The 21,455-nt window shown below is 38.1% G+C and overlaps 1 protein-coding gene across 2 annotated transcripts in view; it reads left to right on the top strand.

Moving 5' to 3' along the window:
- Positions 1-21,455, top strand: part of Elp1 (elongator acetyltransferase complex subunit 1) — a 57,429-nt gene that overhangs the window by 8,279 nt on the left and 27,695 nt on the right. For both annotated transcript variants that reach the window (XM_005329729.5, XM_078047916.1), the window contains exons 6-21: positions 1,050-1,135; positions 4,051-4,147; positions 4,473-4,563; positions 5,855-5,978; positions 6,630-6,723; positions 10,691-10,921; positions 12,007-12,177; positions 13,745-13,844; positions 16,402-16,584; positions 17,380-17,486; positions 17,895-17,998; positions 18,928-18,981; positions 19,068-19,173; positions 19,711-19,826; positions 20,419-20,492; positions 21,375-21,453. In XM_005329729.5, coding sequence (XP_005329786.1) covers positions 1,050-1,135; positions 4,051-4,147; positions 4,473-4,563; positions 5,855-5,978; positions 6,630-6,723; positions 10,691-10,921; positions 12,007-12,177; positions 13,745-13,844; positions 16,402-16,584; positions 17,380-17,486; positions 17,895-17,998; positions 18,928-18,981; positions 19,068-19,173; positions 19,711-19,826; positions 20,419-20,492; positions 21,375-21,453 — 1,817 coding nt within the window. The remainder of the gene's footprint in view (positions 1-1,049; positions 1,136-4,050; positions 4,148-4,472; positions 4,564-5,854; positions 5,979-6,629; positions 6,724-10,690; positions 10,922-12,006; positions 12,178-13,744; positions 13,845-16,401; positions 16,585-17,379; positions 17,487-17,894; positions 17,999-18,927; positions 18,982-19,067; positions 19,174-19,710; positions 19,827-20,418; positions 20,493-21,374; positions 21,454-21,455) is intronic.

Below are 21,455 nucleotides of genomic sequence, written 5' to 3'. Positions count from 1 at the left end.
GTGGACAAAAATAAAGTGCAGCTGTGTCCCAGTAGTTTGTCTGTGATGCAGGTGTTAGGCTGTAACTTGCAGGTCCCTGCTGTAATCCCATCTCTTGTTGTCTGATCCCGTTGGGAAAGTTCTCTTGCTTTACTCCTTGGTCCTTTACTTCTCTGTGGAAACTTGCAGATAGAAGCCCACGGGTGTGCACTAGGATAAGTACTGATCTTTGCACACGGCACCAGGGTGTGTTTTGATGACTGTAGTGCTGGAACAAGCCCATGCAAAGCAGACAGGAAACGGTCATGTTCACCAATCATTTGCAGAAATTATGAACAGTCCTGCTTCATCAGAATCAGAATCAACAGCAGGAGGGAAGTATTGGGTCCTGCAGCTGGCTGATGCTTTCAGGTCCGTCATCATACTACCTCTTGTAGATGGATTCTGGATCACACTTCTAGAAACAGAAGAGCTGCTTTGTTTCAGCAATTCTGACTTTATATTTTATATAAAAGAAACTATATTTAGAAAGAACCCCACCGGATGGCAGACACTTGTGTTCTGATTTTTGGCTTTGCCATAAGGGGATCTCAGTCTTTAAGTCTGTATGAGGAACTGGATTTGAGATCTGTAGTACCCTTTTCCACCAGAAGGAAGGTTGGATACATTTGTTACTTTAAAGCTGGAATTTAGAATTTTATTCTCAGCTCTTGAGGGTTTTTTTGATTTGTTTCCCATGGACATATTGTATAAATTCTTCATATTTCATTTTTCTTATGTGTTAAGTGAGGGTGAGGTTGTTGTCTTGTGTCATAAAGCGAACTTAGAGTGTATAAGGTGATAGTTAAATGCTTTCCAAAATAATAGCTTTCAAATTTCTACAAATCATCACTGTATATGAATGGAACACGGGTTTTTTCCAGTATTGATTGCTGGTCAGTTTATTGAGAGGTCTTAGAGGATCCAAGTAATTATCAGAAGCTAACTTTGTGAAGAATGATAAATTGCTTTTATTTTATTTCATTCATCTTATTGGTTGTCTTGCATGTTCTGAACAAATTGTTCTGCAGGCAAGTTTGTCACTGTTGGATGGGGCAAGAAGGAGACACAGTTCCATGGATCAGAAGGCAGGCAAGCAGCCTTTCAGATGCAATTGGTAAGGTTGATCTGATGGTTTAAAGAACCTTGATTGGAATAAATTGAAGTTTTACTGCCCAGCAAAAACTCCCAAATCACCAGTTACAGGCCAATAAATGGGCTGATCTCTTTGTTGTTGTAGTGAACCTGTAGCTGTTCAGAACCCTCATGGAGTGAGTCTCTTTATAAAGATCCTTCCCCCCCCACCCCCATGTTGCCAGCTGTTTTGTATGATTTTTTTAAGTATAGGAACCTGACAAATAGAAATGAAGCCACCTCGGTAGCTTTTCCTGATGCCTTCCCCATCCTCTCCAGAGAGACTGATATCCCTCACTAACTATTGATCATTCACATGTGTGTATTCATACTTTTCCTCTAGATGTTGATATTTTTTCTTCTTTCTTTCTTGTTCTTTTTCTAGGTATTTTTCCTGTTGGATGAAACTCTTTTTTCCTTTTTTTTTTTTTCTTTTTTTTTTTTAAGAGAGAGTGAGAGAGGACAGAGAGAGAGAGAGAGAATTTTTTAATATTTATTTTTTAGTTCTCGGCGGACACAACATCTTTGTTGGTATGTGGTGCTGAGGATCGAACCCGGGCCGCCCGCATGCCAGGCGAGTGCGCTACCGCTTGAGCCACATCTCCAGCCCTCTTTTTTCCTTTTTAATGGAATAGAACATTCTTAAGCTCACACACTGGTGTCTTAATGGCCCCAAACATTGCATTTCAATCTTCTAGTGTAGAGACCATCAGAGAACATATGTGAACATAGTACATGCTGGGGGCACCTGGAGAAGTAGCCTCAGAGCCTGCTATCACATTAGGGTTTTAGAAACTATTTTGTTTTAGAAACTTGTACAATATAAACACTTTTAAGAGCATTAATTTTAAAATATTACCACTGAGTAAAATCAATGTGCCAAGAAGATATACCCTGTGTATATTAAGGCATATTGTCAGGTACCCCCACAGGTAGCATATGTCTTTATTAGACATTGAGTAGCTATGTGACCTTGGCAAGTTTTCAAACATTTCTGATAATTGGTATTCTTATTTGTAAAATGGACATAAGGACATCCCTTATGGGTTGTGTTTGGGAAGCAGTAGTGTATGTGAAATGGCACAGGACAGATATTAGGTACTGAGATAATAGTTATTGTCCTTATTTATGCTTAAAAGCATAAGTTTTATTTCAGAACAGTAGTTGTAAGCAAAGTGTGAGTGGTGGATCTACTTTAGCATTCTGAAAACTCTGCTGATCCATTAGAATCAGTGAAGGTTTATTAAAGGTCAGAAGTACAACCTGTGTCCTTAGGATAAACATCTACAGTTACCCAAATCAGGACAACTAGTTTTTATGTTACCCTGTTTTTTTTTGTTTTTTTTTTTTAGTTGTTATTGTTATTATGTTGCAGAAGGACTAAAATGGGCAGGGATCAGGGGTTGAAGGAACTTAACCAAAGAAATAGTTCTTGCTCATTTGTGTGTTTTTTTCCTCTTAGCAACAAGTAAACATGCTATAATTTTCTAAGATCATATATTTTAGATTTAAAAATAATCTTACTGATGTATACCACTACATGAATGAACCTCTTAAATAGGCTAAGTGCAAGAAGCCAGTCACGAGACCACATATTGTATAGTTCCACTTATATATAAATGCTAAGAATAGATCAATCTGTAGTCAGAAAGTAGATAAGTGGTTGCCAGGAACCGGGAGTTGTGGGGGCAGGGAAAAAAATGACTACAAATGAGCATGCGATTTCTTTTCTGGGGTGATGAAAATATTCAAAATTTAGATTATGGTAATGATTACTCAACTCCTAAAATACATTTAAAAACTTTGAACCTTGCACATTAATAGAGTATTCAGAATAAGGCAGCTTTCCATACTCTGTTAAATTCTGTAGAAAACATTTTACTTTTGGTACCCACGATACCAAGAGTTGCCTAAAAATGCCAAAATTAGGTTTTATTAATGACATAAAATGATTCAGATAATAAGAGGAAAAAACCCAGAATGGATTCTAATATTTGACATACTGTTCAAGAGCTCTAACTTTTGTTCCTGAATTGTTTCTAAAGACTTTCTAGGGACTTAACTTGGTTTGAAAGTTCACAGCCAACTTTCGGAAAACAAAACAAAATACATGGATTTTGCTGGGTGTGGTGGTATGTGCCTGTTGTCCAGCTACTTTGAGAGGCTGAGGTGGGAGGATCACATGTACTCAGAAGTTTGAGGGCAGCCTGGGCAACATAGTGAAACCCCATCTTAAGGGAAAAAACCCAACCAACCAACCAACCAACCAACCAACCGTGTACTAGTCAGATACAAGTACTCCTGGGAATGGCTTGGTTTTGTGTTGTGTTACTCCAGCCCGCAGTGTGTTCCCTGCCTTGCTCTCCTAGTGCCCAGTAGCACTAACTCAGAAGGGCTGCTGTGAGATGCCTGTGGCGTTGGAGGCCTTTCTTCCTCCTGTTGCAGAGCATAGAATGTTTTCTTCCTTGTTTGTTGCTGCTTTTACCACCTCTGTGGCTCTTGCCTGCCCACCTTCCTCTCACCTTCTTTACTCTCTGTGCCCTGTTGTAAAGCTCACACCATAATGAAGCCAAACTCTACCCTGTTAAATTTAGACAAACAGCATTTGTTTCCTTGCATAGTCTTCTGATAGGTTCCTTAGTTTATTGCTTTTATTATCTAGATCTATAACTATTAATGCCCAAAGAAGGGTTTTGTTTTGTTTTTGAATTCAGTATTTTCTTGTTGATTTCTGGGTCTAAAAGCTTTCTAGAAAATTTCCTGAGGATTCCCTGAAGCTGTTTTTCTAGATAGCTGCAACTCATATGAAAGGTTTATATCTAATGGCAGAAGGTTGTTTCATTCTAGGCCCTGCAAAAGTCCCTCAGTAATAGTGGTGTTTCTTCCTCTGTTTATTAGCATGAGTCTGCGCTGCCCTGGGATGACCACAGACCACGTGTCACCTGGCGTGGAGATGGGCAGTTTTTTGCTGTGAGTGTTGTTTGCCCAGAAACAGGTATGGAAATAAATTCAATTTAACAACATTTTTTTAAAACTGTATTTAGATTATAGAAATTTGTCTTCCTTTTCCTTTAGTCTTACAGAAGAGATAAAAATATGCTGCTATAGGTGTTAAATGAATTTAGAGTTAAGAATTAGAAGAGTCCTCTGTGGCCTTCTTGGCCAGCCTCCTACCTGTTAGATAAAAAATTTTAATAAGATTAACCTAATTTGCTTTATAAAACCACAACAGCTTAATTTATAAGAAAGTGAAAAGTTGTGACTTGTCAGCGTTGTCTTCATGTTTTAAGTGTGTTTGACTCCACTTCCTTCCCGCACAGGGGCGCGCAAGGTCAGAGTGTGGAACCGAGAGTTTGCTTTGCAGTCAACCAGTGAGCCTGTGGCAGGACTGGGACCAGCTTTGGCCTGGAAGTGAGTGGGAGAAGAAACCTCGGGACTTTTTCTTAGAGATTTTCTTAGAAACATAGGCTTGGTGATGCCACTGAGTGTTGTTTCTGTGACATAGAAGGATATTTGCCTTTTGTTCATTTACCTGTAAACCTCTATCTAGTTTTCTTCTTTTCTTTTCTTCCATTAAGTCCAATTTTCTTTTTGTTTTTGTTTCTGTAGTACTGAGGATTGAACCCAGGAGTACTCCACTACTGAGCAAAATCCACAGCCCTCTTTTATTTTTTATTTTGGGACAGGGTCTCGCTAAGGTTCCAAGACTGGCCTTAAACTTGCAATCCTTCTGTCTCAGCTTCTCAAATAGCTGGAATTATAGGCTTGCACCTTGCCTGGCTTTGAATCTGATATGATTGATAGATTCTGGCCTCTTCACAGGTTTCATCACTCGAAAGCCCCATGCATTTTGCCTTCCTACTTCCTAAAAGGTTATGGTTAGGGCCTCTGTGAAGCCATTGTAGAAAACAAAATTGGGCCTAGAAGAGAAGTCCTGCTTGGTTCTGTGGGGCAAATGGAGCTTTTATGAAAACTAGGAAGAGAGCTCCTTGGTGCAGATTCCTACAGCAAGGGATCTTTTTGCTGAAAAACTTGCAGGCTGGGTCTGGGCTCCTTCCTTCTGTTTACTTCCTCGGACCAGTGCTGTTGTGCACATCACTTCTTGCTTGTCCTATGCAGCTGCATGTAAATTGTAGGTAAAAGAAATACTGCATCTCTCAGGACATTCTGTTACTGCAAAACCGCTAGATCTTTGGGTTTCAGACATCATGTTTTTTTAGTCAATATTTGAGTGGTGTTGGATAATAGAGCAAGAGAGAAGTGTTGTTGAATTAAAACAAATGTGAATAAGACAAGGGGTGTTTTTGGTTTGTAAGTCTTAAGAAATACCTGCCTAAGCACAGAATATTTACTGACGTCATCATTGAAGGAGAAAATAGATGACAGTTTTTAGGACAGTATACTTGGAGTGGTTTAGAAAATTTACTGGTTATTAAGAATGTCATCTAAGTGCAATTTAAATCTGTAAAGCTTGGAGGCAGATGGAGCCTTTGAGCAAATGAGGAAGAGGTATCCTTTCCCTGGGCAGGTGCAGCCCCACACTGGAGTAACTCACTTGCAAAGAGACAAGAGACACAAGGGATTTAACATATGAGGATTTTTGTTGATTGATTTTTACTGAAAAAATTCTCTTGTCTGAAGTCATCTTGTTTTGAGCCTGCTGGCTGAGCTTGGATATGCTGACACTTGGATTTGGTTTAAGACCCTCAGGTAGTTTGATTGCATCTACACAAGATAAACCCAACCAGCAGGATGTTGTGTTTTTTGAGAAAAATGGACTTCTTCATGGACATTTTACACTTCCTTTCTTCAAAGATGAGGTCAAGGTAGGTGTCAGTTGTTTCCAATTAAATTTAGAGGACTCTCCTCAGCTGTCGAGGAGCTTATATTTGATTGGAGTGTATAAACGGAAGCTCCATCCAGAGTAGATAGGAATAGAAGCAGTGGTTTCTGTGACTGATTTGTTTTGTTTTGTTTAAATGAAAGAGAGATTGTTTTTCCAAGGAGACTTTGCAAAAAAGAAGAGCATTTCTGCTCCTATATAAAACACAGAAAGGAAATAGAAATGCTGTTTTTTATTTTTGATAAAACCATAATTTTTCCAGTAATCATTTGTAACATTTAAACCTTAAGCAGTTTGTATGCTAGTAAAATCCTGTTAAAGCAGAAACACATCAAATGGTAATCTTTAATTATGTAAAGTTTTAAACATTAAGAATATTTTTCATTACATAACCATAATTCCACAATTAACATTTTATCTTTAAGCATAATGCATTTATTTTTAAGTCCTTTATATCTAATGACATCTCACAGATTTGTTTAAGCACTCTGTAGTGTTGGTTGATAATTTACAGCTGGGGATTAGTTCAAGTAGTATGGGATGAGTTGGTGTGTGAGAGCAGGGAATTTAGCTGTTGGAAAGATTTTGAGGTAAATGTGTAGCTAAAGGCCAGTGACCTTTTTTTCCTTACTAGGTAAATGACTTACTCTGGAATGCAGACTCCTCTGTGCTTGCTGTTTGGCTAGAAGACCTTCAGAGAGAAGAACATTCTGCTTTGAAAACCTATGGTAGGACAGTTGGTGTATCTTGGCTTATGTTTCATAAAATGTAGTTGAAAGTAGAGGGTGTGAATTTTCCTTCATCCCTTCTGTTTGGTCCCTTAGTGGGATCAAAAAAGCTAAAGTAATAAGAGATAGGGGAGAGGTTGGGTTTTAATCCTAGGGATTTCACTGGTGTATCAGTTGGGGTTCTCTAGAGAAACAAACAATAGGAGAGGGGTGGAGTGTGGAAAACAGAGAGAGATAGGTGGGTTTATTGTAAGGAATTGGCTCATGCACTAGGAAGGGGATAGCAAGTTTGAAATTTGTAGAGGAGCCTGACAGCCTAAAAACTCAGGTAGGGTTTCTGTGTTATCATGTTATGGCAGAATTCCTTTTCTGGGAAACCTCAGTCTTTGCTTTTAAAAAAGGTCTTCAACTCATTGAATGAGCCATCCATATTGTTGTGGGAAATCTGCTTTATTTAAAGTTAACTGCTTGTAAATGTTATTCAGATCTACAAAATAACCTTTTCAGCAACATCTAGACCACTATTCAATCAGGGCGCCATAGCCAAGGTGACATATAAATCATCAGGGCTTTCTCAAGTGGCATTGCTGCAGACAGTCAAAACACTAACCAAGCCTGGCACAGTGTGCACACCTGTAATCCCAGTGATTCTGGAGGCTGAGGCAGGAGGATTGCAAGTTTGAGACCATCTTGGGCAACTTAGCAAGACTCTGTGTCAAACAGTAAAAAGGTCTGGGGATATGGCTCAGTGATAGAGCACCCTTGGGTTCAATCCCTAGTACTGCAAAAAAAAAAAAAAAAAAAAACCCAAACAACAAAACAAGAATGAAACACTAACCAAAGGAACACTATAGGATTGAAAGGATTTAGATTGGATATAAGTAATGATCTTTTTTAGAATTTTAAAATATGTGTTTTTAAACATTAAATAATATATAAGAACATTAGAAAATAAAGATGCGGAAGAAAATCCTCTAATACTGAGTAATGAGCACTATTAAAATTTTCTTGTTCTCTAGATTTCTTTGCCTGAGTATCTCAGTAGAGCTATGATTTTATTTTTGTTAAAAGTATAAATATCATGCATGCCATTTTATGACTAGTTTGGATAATGTATCACAAGCTTGTTTCCATTGCTGGTGTAGATTTGCATGGTTTTAAATTTCTGTATAGTATTTTGTGCCAGTTATTAAATTGCTTGTTGTTAGACGTTTAGTTTAATTTCTCATTATTGTGAACAGCAAGATATTGAAATGTTTTTATTAATCTTTTTGCCTAAGTATTTTTAAGCTTTTTAGTAAGTAGAACTTTTTAATTATTTTTTTATTTATATATGATAGCGGAATTACAATTCTTATTACACATATAGAGCACAATTTTCCATATCTTTGGTTGTATACAAAGTATATTCATACCAAAGTATATTCATGTCTTTATTCATGTACTTTGGATAATAATGTCCATCACATTCCACTAGCATTTCTAACCCTATACTTCCTTCCTTCCCCTCCCACCCATCTGCCCTATCTAGAGTTTGTCTGTTCTTCCCATGCTCCCCTTTTCTACCCCACTATGAATCAGCCTCCTTATTTCAGAGAAAACATTTGGCATTTGGCTTTCTGGGATTGGCTAACTTCACTTAGCATTATCTTTTCAAACTCCATCCGTTTACCTGCAAATGCCATGATTTTATTCTCTTTTATTGCTGAGTAATATTTCATTGTGTATATATGCCACATATTTTTTAATCCATTCATCTACTGAAGGGCATCTAGGTTGGCTCCACAGTTTAGCTATTGTGAATTGTGCTGCTATAAACATTGATGTGGCTGTGTCCCCTGTAGCATGCTGTTTTTAAGTCGTTTGGGTATAGATCAAGGAGAGGGATAGCTGGGTCAAATGGTGGTTCCATTCCCAGATTTCCAAGGAATCTCTATACTGCTTTCCAGATTGGCTGCACCAATTTGCAGTCCCATCAGCAATGTATGAGTGTGCCTTTCCCCCACATCCTCGCCAACACTTACTGTTGTTTGTCTTCATAATAGCTGCCATTCTGACTGGAGTGAGATGAAATCTTAGAGTAGTTTTGCATTTCTCTAATTGTTAGCAATGATGAACATTTTCCCATATATATATGTTGATTGAGTGTATATCATATTCTTAGAAATGTCTGTTCAGGTCCTTTGCCCATTTATCCATTGGGTTATTTATTTTTTTTGGTGCTCAGCTCTTTGAGTACTTTATATACCTTAGAGATTAGTGCTCTATCTAATGTGTGTGGGGTAAAGATTTGCTCCCAAGATGTAGGCTCTCTGTTCACCTCACAGATTGTTTCTTTTGCTGAGAAGAAACTTTTTAGTTTGATTCCATCCCATTTATTGATTTTTGATTTTAATTCTTACACCAAAGGAGTCTTATTAAGGAAGTTGGGGCCTAATCCCACAAGATAGAGATTAGGGCCTACTTTTTCTTCTATTAGATGCAGGGTCTCTGGTTTTATTCCTAGATTCTTCATCCATTTTGAGTTGAGTTTTGTGCATGGTGAGAGAGAGGGGTTTAATTTCACTTTGTTGCATATGGATTTCCAGTTTTCCCAGCACCATTTGTTGAAGAGGTTGTCTTTTCTCCAATGCATGTTTTTGGCGCCTTTGTCTAATATAAGATAATTGTAAGTAGAACTTTTTAAACTGAAATGTCATTAGGAAATTCATTTATTTATTCAATAATTCACTTATCATTCAACAAGTAGTTCTCAATCTTGATGGCACATTTTGAAAAAAAAATGACATCCAGTTGTCATTTCAGAATTGGATTTGGTGCACTGGGATAGGGACTCTATCTCAGTAATTAATTAATTAATTCTTTCCTTTTGGCACTGTAAAACAAGGCCTTGAAAAATGAAAAATAAAGACAAACTTTCAAGTGATTTTTAACACAGTCACTATAGTTAAGAACCACTGATTAACCAGGTTAGCAGTGAACAGCATTATGTTGTGCTCAGGATAAAAATGTTGCATGGGAAAAGCTACATTTGTCATCATGGAGCATGAACCTGTGATCTGATTTGCTAACTCATGGCTCTGTGGAGGTCTTGTAGTGGAATGATTAGAGAGCTGGGTTCTATATGCTGGTATCACAAAGTTAAGAATTAGTGAGCAGGCAGGTTAAGAAAATACATTTCTTAATCTAATGAAGATTTTAATTTGTATGCTTCATCTTTTAGTAAAGGTGTTAGTTTGGGCATGATCTGTACTTTTAATACCTGTTAGAAAATGATAATTTCGAGCATGCTCGTCTTTGGGCAGCTAAATCATTGTTAAAAACAGTCTGGGACACAATTGCAGCAAACACTGATAAGAAAATAATCATCTAAAGACTAATTCAACACAGTGATGCTAGTCCAGACCTTAGGTTGGATATTTTAGTTAGTATTGTTATATGCCACATAATGGGCATTTCCATCAAGGATGGGCCACATATTCAGCAGTGGTCCCATGAGAGTGTATCACTCAGGGACACTATAACCATCTTATTTTTTAACTGTACTTTCTGATGCTGTGCATCAGTGACATTTCCTTATGGTGCATTTCTCAGAATATATCCCTATTGTTAAGTGACACATGACTGTACTTTTATGATTCCAGATTATCTTTTTCTCAACTCTTCATGGAGAACACTTACTAAAACACTGCCTTGTTCTAGTAGCCTTCTTTCCTGATCTTGGAGTTTGAAGATAGAGGTGTATTAAAATAGAATGTGTACTTCTTATCTTTTTTTTTTTTTTTTGTACTTCTGATTTTATTAATGCTTGACAATTTCTCCATCAATAACTGTCTTTTAACAATTATTAAAGTATTATTTTAATGAAGAGACTGAGCAGGGAGGATTATTTAAAGAAGAAAAAAAAACCAGACTTACATGAGTCTGGTTCCCTGTCTAAAAGCCTTCCTTTCGTTTTCCTTTGCAGTTCAGCTCTGGACCGTTGGAAACTATCACTGGTATCTCAAACAGAGTCTGCCCTTCAGCACCAGTGGGAAGAGTAAGATCGTGTCTCTTATGTGGGACCCGGTGACTCCATACCGGCTGCATGTTCTCTGTCAGGGCTGGCATTACCTCTGCTATGACTGGCACTGGACCACTGACCGGAGCTCAGGAGATAATTCAAGTGACCTGGCAAATGTGGCTGTCATTGATGGAAGTAAGCTGTTGGGAAGTGTGGCCATGAGTCTGCAGGGGATCCCAGGCCCTGCAGATGTGGTGGCTTGACCAGAATTGTAGAGAATTTTTTGTTTGGGTTGTCTGCTTTTTATTTACTCATTTGTCTGTTTGAATGCCATTTGGTGGGGTATGTGCTCTCTTGAGAACTGTAGTTCCCCTCTCCCAACCCCTTCCCTCTTGTTCTGTATACCTGGCTTTCATAGTTGATTTGTTTGGCTTTTGAAGACTTTGCAAATTTTGACCTTTGTAGAAAAGATAACAGAGTCTTGTGGGAGTGGCTGTGTTAGTTGTGTCTTGTCTGCCCTGACAAAGACTCAATGTTGACTCTGGCTCCCCTTGACCTATGTTGCTTTGTTTCCTGACATAAACATCTGCAAATTATATCCCTTTTCTTTCAGTTTAGGTCATAGACATCTGTCTAGTATGAGGATGAGATTAGTATTTTATAATTAATTAGGTGGAGAGGATTTTGGGGTAACTGAATTGATGAGTCACATAGTTGATAGTTTACTTATTGTTGATGTCATACAGGCACTCTTGCTTATAAGATGGTAACCTGAGTTGGTATATAATTCATGTTCTATGTAGTGGTCTAATATTGATTTTATAATCATGTATTCTGTTTATTGAGAACACATGGTTTCTTAATCAGTTCTTAGTTCTACTTTATCATCAAATACACGCATAGGAAAATACATCAAAGATTTTGAAGCTGTTGGTTTGGGCTGGCTTAGCTACAGGCCCAGATAAGAGGTTTAAAGCCAAAACTCTGATATCTCAGCCTTTTTGCCTTAGTTTCTGATATCTGAAACTTCCAGGTTCAGAGATGGACTATTGTAGGCCTGGAGGTGAAAATAACCAGATACAGACAGAGCTTGTGACACTTACCCTCACCCCCATGATGTTTTTAAACTTATTCATGAAAGAAACACCATAAGTTGTTTTCAAGAATTGCTGTTTTTTTTTCTGCCACCATTATTTCTTAGAGGTATAGTTATGTTCAGATGCTTTGTTTTCAGAATGACTATCTCACGTCTAATCTTTTTCTTTGTTTTTCATGTGTAGACAGGGTATTGGTGACAGTCTTCCGGCAGACTGTAATTCCACCTCCCATGTGCACCTACCGACTGCTGCTTCCTCACCCAGCGAATCAAGTCATGTTCTTTGCACACCCTACAAAGAGTAACGACCTTGCTGTTCTAGATGCCAGTAACCAGATTTCTGTTTATAAATGTGGTATGTTAAAAGACTGTTCGCAGAATATTCTGAATCAAGTGCCCCCTACACCTGCACGAAATTCTAATTAGATGTTTCAGAAAATTTTGAAGTTATTTCATCATTATTATGAAATTTCATTGGCTTGTGTTTTGTTATTTTTCCTAAATTCTACTTTAGTTTATGAGAGCATTTCCTTTGCCTTACTGACTTGAAGAGTCAGTTAAGAATAATCTCCAACTCTGGGAATAACATAGTGTCTTATTACATCTTTAACATGCTTTAGTGTTTTTGGTGACTGTGCATACATCTCCAAGGAACTGTGTCACAGATGGTGCTAGTGCCAGAGGGTTTGCAGTTACTTGAGCAAGAACGGGCAGGGACCTTAGTGCATGTGTTCCAGCTTCTACTCCAGTTGTCTTTCCACAGTTCTGCTGCGTCAGTTCCTTGTTTTCCTGACGTATTGGAAAACCTGAAATTTTGTTTTTATCTGTGAGTTCTGTGGTAGTGTCAGAGTAAATGGGCATACAGTAGTGGTAGCCTTGTTTGCAGTATCTTCTAGATTATCAGCTACGAAAAGCCTAGATAGCTGCTGAAGAGAATAATAAAAACTGATTAATTCATTCTGAAGGTAGGAAACCTTCAGTTCAGCTTTCCTGTTAAATCAACAGCTTGCTGTTTATATAAATCCTATTTGAATGTATCAGTTCCTCTGATTTTAGTTTTACTCTGTAAAATGCTATTATGGTTCCTCTTTAGTGCTTTAAATATCTTTTATAAAATAATGTAAGTGTGTTCATTATCAAGGCCATATGATCTGTTGGGTGGCAAGTGCTATGGAGAAAAATTAAGCAAGATGTGATATAGGGAGGGCTTGAGTTAGGGGCTTGTTGGAGGAAGGGAGCTTTTGTTTTTAGGGTGAGCAGGGAAGTCCTCTCTGTGAAGGCGACATGGTAAGAATCAGAGTGGGAACCATGCAAACCTGTGGAGTGAGAGCATCCCAGGCCAAGTGAGAGCAACTGTGATGACTCCTGCTGTGTGGGAACTAGCCCGGAGGTCCAAGGGACTGCGGCAGAGCCAAGGAGGCATAGAGTGATGGCAGCAGCTCTCGCAGATCGTTAAAGGCTTTTGCTCTGAGTTGTAGGGGTTGGAACAGAGGATGCAATGTCCTGACTGGGTTTTTTAAGGATTGTATTGGCTGCTGTGTGGTGAATAAACTGGGTCAAGAATGGAAAAATCGTGGGGGTTGTGGCTCAGTGGTAGAGCGCTCGCCTAGCATATGTGAGGCACTAAGGTCCATCAATAGCTAATAAAAACATTAAAAAAAAAAAAAAGAATGAAAAAATGTCTACCTGGTCTTGCTGAGATGTGGCCTTCATTGGTGAAGATCATGTCTGACATGGTATTATGGGACAGCAGGTTTTGGGTAAACCTGAAGGAGTTTAAGAAAAAGAGGTTGGAATGTAATTATTTTCTAGTTTAATTCATTTGCCTTATAGAACTCAATAACTGTGAGAATCTATTCCAGTACTATTAGGAGAAATATTTATAGTTTACAAATGATAATGTTTGTAATTTTGTTTCCTAGGTGATAGTCCAAGTGTGGACCCCACAGTGAAACTAGGAGCTGTGGGTGGAAATGGATTTAAAGTTGCCCTTAGAACACCTCATCTGGAAAAGAGATACACGTAGGTTCTTAATTATCTTGGGCCTCTGGGGAACAGAATCAGGGAGCATTTTGTCTTAAATGTAGCCTAGTATTATTTACTGCCTGTTGCTCATTGGAACAAGAGTAGATGGAATAGCCAGCCTCTGGTTTTTCAGGCCAGTTGGAGGGGATCGTCACTTTATTTATTTGAGTGCATTACATTTCAATGGATGGCAAGCAATGGGAATCATAAGCTGGCCCAGAGCTCACTCCTTACAACAGCCCTTGGTTTTCCAGGGAAAAATCACATAGGAAAGATGAAGGTGAAGATAATAAGGCACATTTACATTTTCCTGTTGACAGATGGATGACCCAGTGCAGTTCTCTCTTTGCCTCATCCCAGACTCCTGAACTTCTGGGTATTGTATTTTGAGGCTCTCAGGGTTAAATCAGAATGTATTTTCCTACTGAAACAGTATTAAAAACAACTGGGCATGATTGAGTACCTTACGTCCAGTATAGGATTTACAAAATGACCCAAAAGCCAAATGATAATATCACTTCTATGAGAAAACCTTTTTTGAAAAACATTTTGTATGGTGAGTACTTACAGATAAGAAGACGAAGTTAGAGGATAGGTAATTGTCCAAGATCATAGATCTGATAATTGGAGAATCCAGGATTTAATTTTGTTCTATTTGATAAGTCCAGTGTTCTTCATTACTGACCTAGTCTGTCTCTTGGTAGTATCTGTTACTAAATAAACCAAAAATTTAGCATAGTAAATAATAGAATGTAATAAATAACAGGTTTTATAAACATCCATTGAACTTAATAGGTATAAGTAATTTTTTTTCCTGGTTGTACACAAAGTATATGCACACCATTCTTCATACATGTACCATTCTTCATACATGTACTTAGGGTAATGATGTCCATCTCATTCCACTGTCTTTCCTAACCCCATACCCCCTCCCTTCCCCTCCCATCCCTTTGCCCTATCTAGAGTTTGTCTAATCCTCCCTTGCTCCATCTCCCAACCCCACTATGAATCAGCCTCCTTATATTGGAGAAAACATTTGGCATTTGGTATTTGGGGATTTGCTAACTTCACTTAGCATTATATTCTCCAACTTCATCCATTTGCCTGCAAATGCCATGATTTTATTCAGCTATCCCACTTCTCAGTATACGCAAAGGACTTAAAAACAGCAGGGACACAGCCATTTGCAGCACTATTCACAATAGCTAAACTGTGGAATCAACCTAGATGCCCTTTAGTAGATGAATGGATAAAAAAAATGCAGCATATATACATAATGGAATATTACTCAGCAATAAAAGAATAAAATGGCATTTGCAAGTAAATGCTTAGTCATTTTTAAAGAACATTTACATACTTATTTTACTTTATAGTGTGTTTTCATTATTGTAACAGAAACCTGAGCTAATTCAACTTGAAAAAGGAAAGATTTATTTTGGCTCACAGTTTTGTAGGTTTCAATCCATGACCAATTGGCTTTCTTGCTTTGAGTTTATGGCAGCTCATAATATCATGACAATAGAGTGTGGTAGAAGAGGCTTGACCACTTAATGGCTGGGTATAAAAAAAAGAAGAGACCAGGGTCCAAGAGTTCTGAGAGCATGTCCTCAATGACCAAAAATCTCCCACTAGGTCCCACTTCTTAAATGTTCCACCACTTCCCAAGTGTCACTCCCTGGGAACCAGGCCTTTAACACATGGGCCTTTGAAGATCATTCTAGATCCCAGTGTTAGCACAGAGAGCTGAAACTACCTGAGGATAGAGATGTAAGGAAAATTAGAAAGGGTGAGACAGTTGAGAAAACAGTTTTATTAAAAAAATAATAATAATTAGGTGGATAACAGCCAAGGCATTCAGAAAAGGGTTCATGAAGAACATGAATTCGTATCTCAATCCTGGAGGAATGGTTTGGTTTGGGGTTGGCAAAGGACTGGGAGAGTGTCAGTGAGAATCAGAGAGTGATCTTGTATAGAGAGAACGCCTAAGCTGAATGCAGTGGAGAGACAGAGTCCAGGAAGAGCTGGTTGAAGAGGAAGATCACCATAGCAACCAGCCTCTTAAGTGAGAGCTGAGAGTTGCCACGACCTAAACAGCTGGATGTAGCTTTTATGGATTCCTATGAGAAGTGGCAAAGACAGAGTCCTGGTCAGCTTTATAGGTATGAGAGGCAGGGAAACCATCTCCCAAGCTAATAAGTCATTTTGACATGAGATGCTTAGAAAAATACTATTCGGTGGAGACCCAGGTATCATCTGCTGGTGTCTTTGAATGCTGGGAAGTGGGACAGCCCTGGGACTCATTAGTATAACACTGGGACAGTTAGTATTCTTATACAGCCAGTTTCTTGAAGTGTTCTCTTCGAATCTAATTTAGAATAAATGCAAACCCAGATTCTTAAGCCAGACATATTATTTTTGGATTTTCTATTTGGTATTAGCTCAGGTTTTGTTCCTCCAAATAATTAGGACTTGCCTATATATGAGATGGTTCATTCAGGAAAGATTTAAAGTTAGTTTTATTCATGTCTTGGATATTCTTCAATGTTTGAACCAGAATTCAGTTTGAGAATAGTGAAGACCAAGAAGTAAACCCACTGAAGTTCAGCCTTCTCACCTGGATTGAAGAAGACATTTTCCTGGCCATAAGTCATAGTCAGTCCAGCTCACAATCTGTCATTCACCATTTGACTATGGTCCCTTCTGAGATGGATGAGGAGCAAGGACAGCTCAATGTCAGGTATTGCAGTACTTCCTGTGTTTCATACATTAAATAAGCAAATGCAGTTATGCTTTTGTCTTTTATGAAGGTACATCTCTTTTTAACTTCTAGTGAGCAAGGCTGAGAAGCAATAGCTTTCTTGTTAGATTTAGTGAGTGGGTTAAGTCTTGGCTTAGGGTATAAGCTTAGTGGTAGCATTCTTGTCTAGCATATGTGAGTTTCTAAGCTTAATCCCCAGCACTAAATAAATAAATAAATAGGAATAAGTCAAGTTTTGAGTCATGTCAAAAAAAAAAAACAGATTAATAGATATATCAGAAACATGGGCTGGGGTTAGCTTAGTGGTAGAGCACTTGCCTCGCATGCATGAGGCCCTGGGTCCAATCCTCCCGCCACATAAAAATAAATAAATAAAAATAAAGATATTGTGTCCATCTACAACTGAAAAAATGTTTTAAAATATATCAGAAGCAGTGAAAAGTAGGACAACTACCAATAAATAAGGAAGTGGTAACTTTATAATGTAGACAATTAGGTGATTGGTTTTATGGAAAATAGAGCTAAGTAACAAGTAACTGCTTTATCTAGGTTTAGACTTAGAATAGTTTATTTCGCATCTCTCTGTTTCCATAAATGTATGTGTGTATGTGTATGTTGTATTGAATCAGTGCAGCATCAAAGGGCTTATTTAAATATGCAATGCTTATTTCTCTTTCTGATTTGCAAAATCAGTAAGATGTCAGTACTTTTGAGAATAATGGCTGTTTATCCCTCTAAACTCCCCCCCCCCCTTTTTTTTTTAACCTTCTTCAGTTCTTCTGTGACAGTGGATGGGATCATAATCAGTATGTGTTGCAGTCCCAAGACTAAATCAGTAGCAGTGCAGCTGGTTGATGGCCAGATACTGAAGTACCTTTGGGGTGAGTATCAAAGTTTTAGGAAAGTATGTTTATGACTTATGTAAATTTTCAGTTTCTGAGAACATGTACTTGGGAGTAGATTGTCAGTATAATGTTGTTGTTAGGGTTTCTTTTTTTCCCCTTGCATTATTGTGGATTGAACCCAGAGCTTCACACATACTAGGCAAATGCTCTACCTCTGAGCGACATCCCTCAACTCAATTGTTAGAGGTCTTTTAACTACCCTGGAAAACTTTTAAGCTGCAGACCAGAAGTGGCAGGTGTATTCTATTACTGTTTTCTCTTGTAATGAACATAATATCCTAATGATATCCCAAATACAACATGTTTGGTGGTGGTATTTTTTTTTTTATTGTTGTTGTTTTAAGAGTAGTAAGTGATTATAAACCAAACCTGCCAATCTTATAGAGTCACCTTCTCTGACTGTTGAACCATGGAAGAACCCTGGTGGATTTCCTGTTCAGTTTCCTTATCCATGTACACAGATAGAATTGGCCATGATAGGAGGAGAGGTAAGTGAACATAGGGTGGGAATATTTACCACTTAAAAAAGTTATTCAGAGTCAAATGTGGACTTTGGAGTTAGACATGCGTCTCCTAAATCCCAGGTCATCATTGGGAAGTTAACTTCCTTTCCCAAGTCACACCTCTTTCATCAATGAAAAGGGAAAAATCAATGTCTTTCAGGGGCCTGGGGAGAATTAAATGAGATAATGTATGTAATTTGCAAATTTTATCCTTAGTTTACAGAATATTCAAAGTTATTTTATTAAATATCTCTTGAGGAAAGCACAAATGCAGTCTCAAAATTAGTCTTAAGTAGGTTGTCATTCAACAAATATTAGTCTGTATATATATACTAGAATGTCTGTAATTGGGGTGAATGGAAGGTTATACTGATTACAAAATGAGACAACTGAGTTAATCCCTGCTCTGGTGCATGTGCTGAGATGTAAAGAAAGCTCTGCTTAGAAACAAAGAGTTTCAGGGAGAAGGAAATAGAGATACCCTGAGCTTGGTAAGATCTTGGCTGGAGCTGAGGGAGACTCCATTGGAAAGAGTTTGGATTTTTTCAATAAAGGTTAGAAACTTATTCATGATTTTTAATCCCAGAATAATATGTTCTGCTTCATGGATGATTTTGGCTTCCTAGAAGAGTAGGTGGGAAGGATGAGATGGAATGGGGAATCAACACAGAGACTATTGGAGTGGAGTCCGTGGGAGGAGAAAGGACATGTATTTGAGGTAGAGGAGACGTGGCTGCTGATGGCAGGATGGCATTGTACTCCATTTTTCATTGGACATTCATGTCTCACATACATTTAGCCCTGATTACAAAGACATAGATATAGAATCATAGTGCAGTAAAACTATGTAGTAAAGAAGTTAGGCTTAATGAGTTTGAAATAAACTTGCTTATTTCAACTTTATTTCTTTGCAGGAATGTGTCCTTGGTCTGACTGATCGGTGTCGCTTTTTCATCAATGACACTGAGGTATCAAGGCTTGATTTGGTGCTGGATCCTCTTCCTAGTGTTGGCTCCAAGAACTAAAGCTAGCTTTTTCCCTTGCCTCATTGCAGGTTGCATCAAATATCACATCATTTGCAGTATATGATGATTTTTTATTGTTGACAACCCATTCCCATACATGCCAGTGTTTTCCCCTGAGGGATGCTTCACTTAAAAGTAAGTTTTTAGTGTATGAAATGGGTATGTCATTTAGTGTATGACAGCCCCTTTTCCAGTATCTTTTTGTTTTTTGGAGTCTTGATCACTTTTAAATTCTTCACTTACTTTAGTTTTTTATCATGGAGTCCTAGACTAGAGGGGTGTGTGTGTGTGTGTGTGTGTGTGTGTGTGTGTGTGTGTTTTCCTTATTTGAAAAGTTGGTTTATTTTCTTTGCTACTAGCAAACTGGGACTTCCTTCCACTGATGGTGCTTAGACTATAGTAGTAATGCTAAAAAATAGAAAGGCTGTCCCAGTCACCCTGCATTTTTCCAAATTATTTGAGAAGTTATATATGTGAATATATATGATGATTCTGGGTGAGGGTGGGCCACCACAGAATGAAATTGTTTATAAAAGGGCTGATGAACTTGGAGTTGAATGAGAGAGCAGAGGAACATGGTTAATTACTCTTAGATAACATGTGCAGATTCAAGTGCAATTGATACAAAGTGGCTTGTTAGGAGAATTTTTTTAAGGCCAGTGCTGTTTTTAGCATTACAGGCAGGTCTGTGCAGTAATCACACATCTAATGGGGAAGTTCTACGGAAGGTGGAGAGGGGTTCACGGATTGTCACAGTTGTGCCCCAGGACACAAAGCTTATATTACAGGTAAGCTGATGTTTTAGGTTTGCTGATTCTCCTTTAGTCAGTACCAAACTAGTCTTGCAGATTGTATTTTTGGCTCTCTTATCATTTTTAATCATTTATCATAAACCTTTCTGGCTAGGTTGTCTGTAACTTTATACAAAAAAGTGTTAAAGCTGGGCGCAGTGGCGCACACATGTAATCCCAGCAGCTCTCCAGGCTGAGGCAGGAATATCGCAAATTCAAAGTCAGTCTCAGCAAAAGTGAGGCACTAAGCCACTCAGTGAGATCCTGTCTCTAAATAAAATACAAAATAGGCCTGGGAATGTGACTCAGTGGCTGAGTGCCCCTGAGTAATTCCCCCCCTGGTAATCCCCCTGCCCCCCCAAAAAAAGAGAGTGTAAATACAGGTTCTGACCAGAAAGGCTCAAAGGGAAGCTTTCCCCCTAAATCAAGATACATATTGAGCACAACTAGAATCTACCACTAGCATTCTTATTTTATAGAATTATAGTAGTTTTTTTTTTTTTTTGAAGAATAGGTAAAATTGGCAATTTAAATGTTTTCTACTTCATTAAATTCATAATGCTGTTTGTTTTAATTTGTTTATTTTAAGATGCCAAGGGGAAACTTAGAAGTTGTTCATCATCGAGCCCTTGTTTTAACTCAGATTCGGAAGTGGCTGGACAAGTAAGTGCCATGTGTTTGACTAGTTAGCTCCTCGTACATTGTGTGTAGACAACAAGTACTTTAAATTTAGGTGTATGGGAAACTTTCACTATCGATATCTTCAGTCAGATTTCTCAAGCTTTTGTGTTTTTTTCCCCCTACATTTTTTTTTTTTAACTTTCAGATTTTAATAGATATTTAGCAGAAGGATCATGAAGTTTATCACACAAAGGGGCTCCTCCTAACTCCAGGGGATGTCTGGGCTTAACCATGGGTGTAGGTGGCTTGTAAACCCCGGGAAATTGTGCACCAGATGTCCATATGTGTTCATCCAGGTAGAAAGCCAAAGCTCTCTACAGGGTTACAGTTGGGCCACTGATCCAGAAAGCCTGAGTCACTGTCATGAAGGAAATGATGGAATTTCTGAATCTGTTTGGAGCAAATTTTGTATTTTGAAAGTTTATATTATATTAATCTTTTGTTAAAATAGTAGATCTCAGTTCTCTGATGATTTTCTGCAGTATGTAGGGGCATTACAGGTCCTTAAGAGTGTCATGACGACTCAGTCACACCTTTAAGAAGACAAATAATCTGGTACCTCATTTTTTGTTTTTCTTTTTTTTTTTAAAGAGAGAGAGAGAATTTTAATATTTATTTTTTAGTTTTCAGCAGACACAACATCTTTGTTTGTATTTGGTGCTGAGGATCAAACCCGGGCTTCATGCATGCCAGGCGAGCACGCTACTGCTTGAGCCACATCCCCAGCCCTCATTTTTTCATTCTGTAATTTCAGAGTACAAATCAACTAGTAGTTGTTTTTGACAATTAGGCCATAATCTCATTATAATTGGTTTAAATAAAAATTTCTGTGAAATACCCTATCCATTTTCTGTATCCTTACAGACTTATGTTCAAAGAAGCATTTGAATGCATGAGAAAACTAAGAATTAATCTCAACCTGATTCATGATCATAACCCCAAGGT

The sequence above is a fragment of the Ictidomys tridecemlineatus genome, chromosome 4 (assembly GCF_052094955.1).
Source record: "Ictidomys tridecemlineatus isolate mIctTri1 chromosome 4, mIctTri1.hap1, whole genome shotgun sequence".
Taxonomy (NCBI): Eukaryota; Metazoa; Chordata; class Mammalia; order Rodentia; family Sciuridae; genus Ictidomys; species Ictidomys tridecemlineatus.
The sequence above is the reverse complement of the archived record's forward strand: the minus strand, read 5'-3'. Positions and strand labels throughout refer to the sequence as shown.